The 12,009-nt window shown below is 40.3% G+C and overlaps 1 protein-coding gene across 1 annotated transcript in view; it reads right to left on the reverse strand.

Annotated features, from left to right (window-relative positions):
* Positions 1 to 12,009, reverse strand: part of pth2ra (parathyroid hormone 2 receptor a) — a 206,364-nt gene that overhangs the window by 43,879 nt on the left and 150,476 nt on the right. Inside the window, exon 13 of the mRNA XM_079663531.1 lies at positions 10,922 to 10,982. Coding sequence (XP_079519657.1) covers positions 10,922 to 10,982 — 61 coding nt within the window. The remainder of the gene's footprint in view (positions 1 to 10,921; positions 10,983 to 12,009) is intronic.

Raw genomic sequence — 12,009 nt, forward strand, 5'->3', positions numbered from 1 at the left:
TGACATAAAACTAAGATCGTGACAGACATATATACAAATTCCCACATGAAGAGGCATTAAAACAAAATACAAATCTAAAGGCACAACAGTCAATATACAAAAATAACAGTCACTTATAAATGGGTGAAGACGAATATATTAAAGTACAAATATGTACACTAGTGCAAATGATTGTCCATAGCAGCGTGTTTAAAGTATGTTTATGTTCCTACTTTTGTGTACATTTGGTCTTTATTAAATTATTCAGTTGGACTAGGCCAAATAAGAGAAATCTTAATGCTTCAGAATACAATGACAACTAAGACAATTGGGGTGTGATAACAGTTTGGGTCATTTCCTTTTTCACATGAATGTACCCTGATGAAAAAAGGGATTTTTCATTAGCCTGCTACAACCTTTCAAGCTTTATGAAAATCTGGCCAGTCGATTTTCCATCATCCTGATGACGAACAGACATACAAACCACAGCCAAATTCTGCAGACGTAATTTAACTATAGCACATAGTCGTGCACTGCTCGTATAGTTTTATATTTTGTGTTTCAAAATATATGACGGAAATAACGTACAGTACAGTGCTTTAGTGTGGTCACAGGTTTGAAAACATACTTTCCTTTTTCTGCATGACAGTGCCCAAATGTTTTTCATTGACCTATTATAGACCAGTGGTTCTCGCCTCGGGACCCACTTTTTACTTGGTCAATAAATCGCGACCCAACATTTTAATAATTTATCAAATGTTATGCCATTGTTTGTTTTTCACTTTGTTCTGACATCTTGCTGCGAGAAGAGTAAAAGATAGTCTGTGTGACTTACTTTAAATTGTGGGTAAGGGTAGCTCCCATTGTTCTGTGACCTGTCAATCATCAAACCGGGGGTCATATTTCAATATGTGTTCATTTTTATCTGAAGTTGTACCCATGGATGTATAAAGAAGAGTTCTACCGCAAAGTTATTCTCCGTGGGGACTTCCGGCAACAATCTTGATTCTGATTTGCCAGATGACTCGAAAAAACCAGAGGCAAAGATATTTTATTGAGAAGATGATAACTACGTGACAGAAGTTTTCAAAACCGTTTATGGTCTCCGGTAGTCCAACGCCGACTGCATGCATAGCGTTAGAAAATCGGGCCTTCAAAACCGCAGACGAATTGACAAGTTAGCGGCAGTCGGCAGACAGGGAGATATACTGTACACAGACGAAGAGACGAGTAAGGGGCCATACACTTGAGCCGTGTCCGGCACATACACAGACAACACACACACAACACACACAGAGAGGAGGAAAGCAGAGACAGAAACACCCTGCTACTTTTTCAATTCCAATTATCTCTGAGAAAGTGGGATAAAAAAATGAACATCATTTTTGTTTATCGTTCCAGGCTAACCAATGAGCTCCTGCACATGTGTAAGAGAATGGCCCTGACACCATTCCAGCCCAGATTTAAAATCAGGACAGGAAAAGCTAGATCTCAGTTCTCTCAATGAAAAAAAGAGAGTGGGGGAGTGAAATATAATAGGGAAAGAAAGAGAAACTGTCAAACTGTTCAATTGTTAAGAAGTGTTGAGACTGATTTATTCTAAAGTTGGTTGAGACTGTGAAGTAAAGATATGAAACAAAGAAAAAGGAAACTCAAGCTGCTACTGCTGCTGCTGCTGCTGCTGCTGCTGCTGCTGCTGCTGCTGCTGCTGCTGCTGCTGCTGCTGCTGCTGCTGCTGCTGCTGCTGCTGCTGCTGCTGCTGCTGCTGCTGCTGCTGCTGCTGCTGCTACACTTGTTTATTTTATTTTTCTAAAATCAAGCACTTTATTTTGAGATGCACAATTTTTCAAAAGCTTTATTTTAATTTTAAATGCAGCCTAAAAAAAACATCAAACATATATACCAACCCAGTCTCACAAAAAAATGTGTAATAACTACGTTGGTCCACAACGTAGTACGTAGCATTTCTACAAAAACGCCTCTGAAATTGTAAGATCCTTAAGTTTTTTTTCACCATTCATTCCAAAGGCTGGGGTCTATGTCACGTGATCTTCACATTTCTCCCTGCAGAAAAAAAAAACATGGCCGAACTTCGTTTTATTCTCGGTAGAAAATGCCTATTTTAAAGTTAGTTTGGCTATTAAAATGCGTTTTTATGTCATTTGATGCGAGAAATATGAGTTGTTATTTCAGATTATGTGTGCAGTGGATGTACATGATCTTTAATTATGAAGATTACTTCAGGAAATTGTGTCCATACAACGTTTTCATTGTTACCAAGGTGGTTGCGAGGGACGCTGCTATCGATATTATTTCTGTTATGTTGTGTAACTGTTTAATGGTGTTATCTTTATTGCTACCCCCTTCCCCGTCAATGTATAGTTTTTGTCCACAGCGCAAACGTATTAGTTTGACTAAATCCGCATCTAAAATTGTGGCATAGATAGGCTACGTTATTTTCCCCTGTGCAATTCCAGTCTCACATCTCACATCACATCGTCATTAACAAACAGACCGAAAACATTTAAAAAAAATACAAATAATACTTTATTCCGAGTGTGCTTGCTTTTCTCTTTGAAAGTTATCACATAACGGCATTGTAATACACAGTTCGGCTGCATTACATATTACATATCTGCCGTAGTTCTCTATTTATAGAGCCCTGATGAGAAGATTCCTAGACAAACATGAGGAACTGCCGCCAACACTGAAAACGTGACGTGGATCATAAACATATCAGCAATTAAACAACATCTTACATTTATTTTCACACAATACGTCTCTTCGCAGTATCAACACTAATTCGGCTGACTTTTATATTTGATCCAATTTGTAGATAGGCTGTATTTACACCATAAAGGTGCACAGCTGATATAAAGGGACTTAAAGTGGTTAAAGCATGTTATTGAATTTCTTTATTTGTATTATTAGGAACACTCAAATGTAAAACATATAATTAATAAATGGGTGAAAATTGCTTGTGTCCATAATGGGCAGCTATATATCTACCCACATGCCAGCTAAGGTCAGAACAGCTTTATTTAACAGCTGGTCTTATGTTTGTGACCCCTCCTGTTGTTAATTGATAAGCCTGAAACATGCACTTGTCAAGATATACTTTATTGATCCCAAGTTGGAAAAATGTGCGTTACATCAGCAAGTGTAACAGTTGTAAATATGCAGTGGTGTTTATTTGTAAATCATTTAGTATAATCACACAAATTCTGTGTTTTATATTTAATAATTCTGTGTTCTTTATTTATTGATTTTTCAATACCTGACAAGGCCGGAGATGAAATATCTACATACATCTTATAAGAGTATAATGTATAATATCAGTTAAAATAAGTGCTTCAACATAGTTAACATGGCTTGACGTACACAAATATTGATAGATGTCTAGTTATGCACTGTTGAGGAACCTGCGACCCAAGTTTTTCATTCATTGCATAACTACACCGTTTGTGTGTATGATATGTCAATAAACCTTAGAAAATCTTGAAATCTTGAAAGGGATGTGAAAATAGTAATTATATACAGTCTTTAATTAACTATTAGTAGAGAATAACGAGTAATGACTAACTTTAACGGGATCCTATTAATATCTAATAATAAAAATAATGAAATTCAATAACATGCTTTAACCACTAGGTGTCCCTTTATATCAGCTGTGCACCTTTATGGTGTAAATACAGCCTATCTACCAATTGAATCAAATATAAAAGTCAGCCGAATTAGTGTTGATACTGCGAAGAGACGTATTGTGTGACAAGAAATGTAAGATGTTGTTTAATTGCTGATATATTTATGATCCACGTCACGTTTTCAGTGTTGGCGGCAGTTCCTCATGTTTGTCTAGAAGTCTTCTCATCAGGGCTCTATAAATAGAGAACTACGACAGATATGTAATATGTAATGCAGCCGAACCGTGTATTACAATGCCGTTATGTGATGACTTTCAAAGAGAAAAGCAAGCACACTCGGAATAAAGTATTATTATTTTTTTTTAATGTTTTCGGTCTGTTTCCGGTATTTGTTAATGACGATGTGATGTGAGATGTGAGACTGGAATTGCACAGGGGAAAATAACGTATCTATGCCACAATTTTGGATGCGGATTTTGTTAAACTAATAAGTTTGCGCTGTGGACCAACACTATAAATTGACGGGGAAGGGGGTAGCAATAAAGATAACAGCATTAAACAGTTACACAACATAACAGAAATAATATTGATTGCGGCATCCCTAGCAACCACCTTGGTAACAATGAAAACGTTGTATGGACACAATTTCCTGAAGTAATCTTAGTAATAACTAGCAAACTAAAGATCATGTACATCCACTGCACACATAATCTGGAATAACAACTCATATTTCTCGCATCAAATGACATCAAAACGCATTTTAATGGCCAAACTAACTTTAAAATAGGCATTTTCCACCGAGAATAAAACGAAGTTCGGCCATGTTTTTTTTTTCTGCAGGGAGAAATTTGAAGATCACATGACATAGTGGCCATTGGAATGAATCGTGAAAAAATACGTAGGGATCTTACAATTTCAGAGGCGTTTTTGGTGAAATATACGGTGGCCCTGAAGTGCAAGACACCACAGCATTTCACAAAACACAACAGCATTTCACAAAACGCCGCAGCATTTCAGACAACGCCGCAGCATTTCACAAAACGCCGCAGCATTTCACAAAACACCACAGCATTTCACAAAACACCACAGCATTTCACATTGGACGGAAAGGGTATTCCTTAGGGAGACCACTTCTTCTTGGTCATTGGACAGAGCCAGCCAGAGAAGCACTGCTGTGATTGGTTGTTTTTGCTGGCAGTCAAGAAATGACGCTTGGCCCAACACATCAGCTGTTAGTTGTTAGCACACACTCAGAGCTCACAGCTCCTCAGAGCTTCAGAGACTGGACAAAAGTTAAACATATACAAACCACAGACTGTCTATGTCATGGTGAATACAGTCGCTGCTTTATTTATGTCTGTATGACATGTGAGTGTGTACAGAGCAGCTACAGGTTAGTTTAGCCTGATGGATCCGATCCCGATAGGATTTACATGGAGATACGCCCCGCCCCCTCTCCAGCGTCTTGTTTGAATGACAGCAGTAAACACAGAATTAATGCTTTATTAATTCATGGTTTTTAAGGGGCTTATCTCCATGTAAATACTATGGTAGACTACCCAATATTTGCATTGCTCTAATCGCTCGAGTTTCACCGCGGCTGTCAGCTGTGTTTGCTCCTGTCATTCAAACAAGACGCGCTGGAGAGGGGGCGGGGCGTACCTCCATGTAAATCCTATGGGAGATACCAACTAAAACCAAATGAACATATTTCACCATGATGTAATTGTAATACATGTTTCAAAGTGATGCCGAAGTAACTACATACTTATAACGGTTAGTAAAAACCATGAATTAACGCTTTGACAAGTCTGCAGACAAGACGGCAGGCGAAAAGCTTTTAAAATGCGTGTTTTCTGAATGGAATCGGATCCATTAGGCTAAACTAACCTGTAGCTGCTCCGTACACACTCACAACAACGTCATACAGACATAAATAAAGCAGCGACTGTTTTCGCCATGACATAGACAGTCTGTGGTTTGTACATGTTTAACTTTTGTCCAGTTTCTGAACAGATATGAGGAGCTGTGAGCTCTGAGTTTGTGCTAACGGCTAATGTGTTGAGACCATGGTTGGGACATATTGCGCTGTCGGGCGTTGACCAATCACGAAGTGTCATTTCTTGACTGGCAGCAAAAACAACCAATCACAGCAGTGCTTCTCTGGCTGGCTCTGTCCAATCAAAAACAAGAAGTGTTCTCCCTAAAGCAGGGGTCTCAGACTCAATTTACCTGGGGGCCGCTGGACGTAGAGTCTGGGCAAGTCTGGGCCGCTTCAAGTATTCCGCAAAACATTTATTAAAAAATACAACATTAACAGTTCTTCAACATCTTCTTAACATGAACTGTTCTTCACAACATAACTATGTCTTTCTTGCCTACTCCTTGCTGGTAGAGACCTGGCAGCGCTTCCTCTCACACAGCTGAGCCACATTTGGTTTGAGGGAGGAAGCAGTTGAAACCCTCAGCATGGCTTGAAGATGTGCATCAGTAAGTCTGAACCTGTACTTTGACTTATTGAAGTTCATGGTGGAGAAGAGCTGTTCACACATATATGTGCTCCCAAAAAGGCACATGGTCCGCTTGAACATCCTGGAAATCTCAGGGAAGGAGGGGGGCAATTCTCTCATGAACTGTCCAAGCTTGTCTGCTTTCCCATTCACTTCCCTGAACTTGGCTTTGAGCTCAGAATTGCACTGCAGGCCGATGAGCTCCATTTGAAGCACACCAGGGGCATTTTCCACATCAAAGGAGAAGGGGTCTGCAAACATTTGGAAAGTGGCTCTGTGTGTCTTGAAGTCTGTAAACCGCTGATCGAATTCCTCCTGTAGCTTCACAATGGCATCAATATACTTATCACCAGTGAATGCTGTTCCCCTGTCCACGAGAGCCTTGCATGCTGGGAAATGGCAGAGGTTTTTCTGAGGGAGCTGGGCTTTCCATAACATCAGTTTTGTAGAGAATGCTCTGACATTGTCATATGCTGCACTAACAAGCTGGCCCTGGCCCTGCAACTTCTTATTCAGAGCATTCAGCTCCTGCGTGATGTCAACAAGAAAAGCTAAGTCCATGAGCCATTTGGGATCACTCAGCTCGGGAACAGCCATCCCACCCTTCTCCAGCATGAATACTTTCAGTTCTGTTCTCAACTCAAAAAACCTCTTCAGGACGTTTCCCCTGCTGAGCCAATGTACCTCTGTGAAGTAGAGCACATCCTCATATTCTGACTCAATTTCCTCCAAAAAAGCACGGAACTGGCGGTGCTTTAAGCCCCTGGATCTGATATGGTTGATGCATTTCACAACGATAGACATCACATTGTCAAACTTCAAGCCTTTGCTGCAAAGGGCCTGCTGATGGATAATGCATTGCAGAGCAATAGCCTCCTCCACACCCTCCTCCTCCAGTTTTCTTTGAACAAGTGCCACCAGCCCGTTTTTTCTCCCTGTCATTGATGGCGCTCCGTCCGTCGTAATTCCAACATACCTCTTCCATGGCAGACCGATATCTGCAATGGCATCACACAGTTGCTGAAATATCTCCTGAGCGGTGGTCTGGCCATGCATTGGTTTCACTGTAAGCAACTCCTCTGTCACCTCAAAATTGTCATCAACACCACGGACATACATTGCGAGCTGAGCGGTGTCAGTGATGTTTGTGCTCTCATCAAGAGCCACAGAGTTTGCACGGAAAAGTTTGGCTTTGTCGCACAGCTGATCATATATGTCACTTGATAAGTCAGAAATGCGCTCTGCCACTGTGTTAGCTGACAGGCTGATGTTGTTGAACTGACCCTTCTTTTCCGGACAGACTATACTTGCAGCCTGCAACAAACTCGCCTTCCGTAAACGGCTTTCCCGCCCTAGCAATCATCTCACTCACCACATAGCTAGCTTCGACTGCTAAATCAGCCTCATTGCTTCCTTTCTTGAAGAGATTTTGTTGCTTCCATAGAATTTTTTTTAGCTCTGTGACTTTTTTCTCTCTCTCATCTCCCAGGTATTTTGCATACTCTGCATGTTTAGTTGAGTAGTGACTTTTGACATTTTACTCCTTGTATACAGCGATTTTCTCTGTGCATATAAGGCACGTTGCGTTTCCCCTGTACTCAACAAAAAAATATTCAGTCTCCCACTTCTCCTGAAATGTTCTGTGGTCATCATCGATTTTTCTTTTCCCTGAAAGTTTTGATGAAGACATGGCGATATATTTTGCTTCCACTCTGTGTCACTTTTGGATCACTCTGGATTGATTCCGCTGCGCGCATTTGATTGACGTGTGGCGGAGTTCCCTCGGAGGGGGGAGGGGCGAGGGAACTCCGCGCAGCAGTTCCCTGCCAGCAGCAGCAGCAGCAGCGGGAAAAATAAAATTGAAATATAAAGCGCAAACGTAAACGCGCGGGCCAGATTAACACTATTACATGATATCAACAAAGGGGCCATGAGAAACTGTCTCGCGGGCCACGTCTGGCCCGCGGGCCTGGAGTCTGAGACACCTGCCCTAAAGGAATACCCTTTCCGTCGTGAAATGCTGTGGTGTTTCCTGAAATGCTGTGGTGTTTTCTGAAATGCTGTGGTGTTTCCTGAAATGCTGTGGTGTTTTCTGAAATGCTGTGGTGTTTTCTGAAATGCTGTGGTGTTTTCTGAAATGCTGTAGTGTTTTCGGAAATGCTGTGGCGTTTTGTGAAATGCTGTGGCGTTTTCTGAAATGCTGCGGCGTTTTCTGAAAGGCTGCGGTGTTTTATGAAATGCTGTGGCGTTTTCTGAAATGCTGTTGTGTTTTCTGAAATGCTGCGGCGTTTTGTGAAATGCTGTGGCGTTTTCTGAAATGCTGTGGCGTTTTCTGAAATGCTGCGGCTTTTTGTGAAATGCTGTGGCGTTTTCTGAAATGCTGCGGTGTTTTCTGAAATGCTGCGGCGTTTTCTGAAAGGCTGCGGCGTTTTCTGAAATGCTGTGGCGTTTTCTGAAATGCTGTGGTGTCTTGCACTTCAGGGCCACCGTAGGAATACTACGTCCTACGTTGTGGACCAACGTAGTTATTACACGTTTATTTGTGAGACGGGGTTGTATATACAGCATTATAAAACGGACAAGTCAAATCAAGCAATCTGATTGATTCTTAGCCGTGATATACTGAGCGTATGCCACAGGTAGAATTGTAAGTTACTTTTCACAACAATTCAGTATCCCTCCGCGTCTGAGAAAAACAGTATACCGTTGGGCTGAAACAAGAAAGCAGCGGAGAAGTGGCAGAAGCCCTCCTTTTTGACGCAGCGGTCCAGACATAGACATCAAACGGCAAAACATATTCAGTGTGCAGTTCCTTTGGCATTAGGGCAGGGATATCTAGATACTTTTGAAAGGTTAACATAATGAATTGTGCTACTTTTAAAGCAAGCAACGATGTTTTCAAATCTGTAATCAAAGAGGTCCGCAAAAACGCTATGGAGCAATCAGATTGCTTGATTTGACTTGTCAGTTTTATAAACATATTTAAATGTCTTCCGTTACGAAACAAACTTACAAAGCATAAAATGGAAACATTTAAGATTAACTTCGAACTCCGGGGGGGTCTTACTATAGTATTGAGGAGTGGATTGAGCAGTGCCTATCTCCAGAAAAAAAAGCACCTAAACTACGACATGCAGAGCTACGTGAAGAGCAGGTAGAACAACTGGAAAAGTACCACCATTCAAAAGCTTTCTGATGCGGGTCTTGAAACAAAGCAGAGAAATTATGACCGTTAGTGGCCACAGGTGCCAAAGCTCTCTCCAGAGCTACTGGAAACCCAATCTCGGGGACCGGAGAAAGTGGAGCAATATTCTCGCCACGCCAAGCAACAGCCTCGAACAACCTCAACGTATACAAATGACCACGTAAGCCATGCTACTGATGCTGGACAGTTTTTCAGTGGATGCACAATAAACAGCAACATACACATTAATGTAAATAAACAGCCCAATAATGGATCAACGCTCTCTGTCTAATATGTTCGCTTGCTGTTAGTGTTGTTGCATAGCAACCACATTGCACTATGTTTTGTGCAGAAGGCAACGGAGGGACTATTTTATTTTGAACATCATTATTTACTAATAAAAACTATTTAAATTAGAGTGTGTATTTTTCTTTCATATTGCCACACTTGGTAACCGTTTTATAAAAGCAATAGCTCACTTCAGTCTGTGATATATGCTCATTATATCACAGCTAAGGGGGTTGTCGACCCTCCGCTTCGCGTCGGGCCGAACCACGCCCCTTAGCTGTGATATAATGAGCATATACCACGGCCTGTCGTGAGCTATTGCTTAATTATATATGTGTAAAGTTCAATGTTAAGTCACAATAAATATTGTCCAAAAGTTTTTTAATTGTGCTTTTTTAATGTAATTTTTCAGTCACTTGTTGATTACATGCAGACATTGATACGGCTTCTTGGCTACTTCAATATATATCATACTAATTCATAACGCAAGTTAGACATTATGGTGATCCGGACCTTTCCTCTGACCAGACCTTGTTGAATTGTATACGATACGATACGATAATACTTTATTGGTCAGATCAAGTCTGAAATTTGACTTGCGTCACAGCAGCTCCATGTCCAACATCAACAGACAAAGTATCCAGACACAATACATGAAACACAAACAACAAACATTTAACTTAACAGCACAATCAGTGAGAGAAAAAATGCTCAAAGAACCTTCAGCGTGCATTTGATCTGGGATTTAGCTCTGTGAGAATTGACTGATACACAAAGGAGTGCTTCAATTGTAGTTGAATACCCCTGGTTTAGGCCAATCAAAGGGATTGCAATGAAAACTAAGAGGATGTGGATCAGTTTTAGGAATTGTCCTTACCATTTTCTACATTACACATTACCCTTGTGCACAGAGCGATATCAATTTTTCTAAAAGTTTTGGTGTGGAAAAGCTTGCTTCAGGACCCTGATCCCCCCGCATGAAACCTCTTTGAGGAAGTCGACTGTGAGCTGAGCAAACATGGCATTGCGAGCAAATCTCAGCTGCCAGGTTCCGAAATCATTTGGAAAGCCTTCCCAGGAGAGCGAAGTTTCCATCCAAGTTTATTTTGCAAATTAAATCCTGAATATTTTAATATATTTCACTGTTGATTTGAATGTCAGCACAATTATAAGATAATTCCCAAAGTTGTTTTAGTGGATCTTGTTTTGTTTATATTCAAGCTTATCCATACCACTTGTTGACCTTTTTTCAAACTTGGTATTTTTGGTGTAGAAAGAAGACCTGTATTTAAACATATTGTAATTTGCTCTCTCACCTTACATCTGCTAGCGTTGCCCTGACAATCGCCCACACTGCCACAAAAACAGCTGGAACACCTGAAATGAATGGACAAACAACAGACAATGAGCTGTGCTGTCTGGATGATGTCACATACTTTGTTTACCTGAATCGTTGTCGAGGACACATTACAAATGTCCTGTCATTATCATGCATGATATTGAGGAAGAAAAATAAAGGTTAGCATAGTTGTATACATTTTTTTAGAGAGACACTATTATGCTTTTTGGGGTTTTCCCTTTCCTGCAGTGTGCAATGGTCTACAAAGGCTTAAACCCCAAAGTTCTCCCACACACTCCCCAAAATGATAAGAATTAAGATTGGCACTGACTTTTTTTATGGTATGCAAGGAAAAAACGGTAATGATGCGATATCTTGCTAATATTGTTTTGACAAGTCTTCGAAATGACTCATCTTAAGATAAACACTTGAAGTAAATGTGCTGGCTTCGATTGGATCGTGGTGAAATTACCGACACATTTCTTTGCCCTTGTTTTGCCATTGTCAATCATCCTTGACGAAGCTTTAGTAAAACCATCAGTATTGTAATACATCAGTTTAAAGTCTCCAGCAAACTATTTGTGTTTATCATTGCTTTTATGCTCAAAATATATCCTTCAAGTCATATTTGCTAATGGTTGATTCTGATGGGAAAAAATTTAGCTTTGCTCTGGACATGGTATACTCACGCAAGTGGGAGAGGAGCTGTAATGCTTTATTTGTACTTCCCCATAACAGCAAAAGCAGCTCATGTACTGTATCTTGACACATTGCAGCATTTCTGATGTATTCTTATTTAGTAAAATGGCACAGAATGGCACGGACACTATGCATTGCAATTAACTCTCGAAGAAAGCTGTAATGCTTTGGACAAAGACATCCAAACTTTGAGAAGTCCTCATAAAGTTAACACTAAACTTAACAACAAGACTAGCAATTGTTCTGAATTGTGTGGGTTGTTATTGATTTCGCTTTCACTGCACAGTTATTATTATCTTTTTTTCATTTATACAATTCTTTAAAAATAAGCAGCAAAGATTTAGTGTCAATATAGTAAATTATCAA

This window comes from Notothenia rossii (genome assembly GCF_949606895.1).
Source record: "Notothenia rossii genome assembly, chromosome: 2".
NCBI lineage: Eukaryota > Metazoa > Chordata > Actinopteri > Perciformes > Nototheniidae > Notothenia > Notothenia rossii.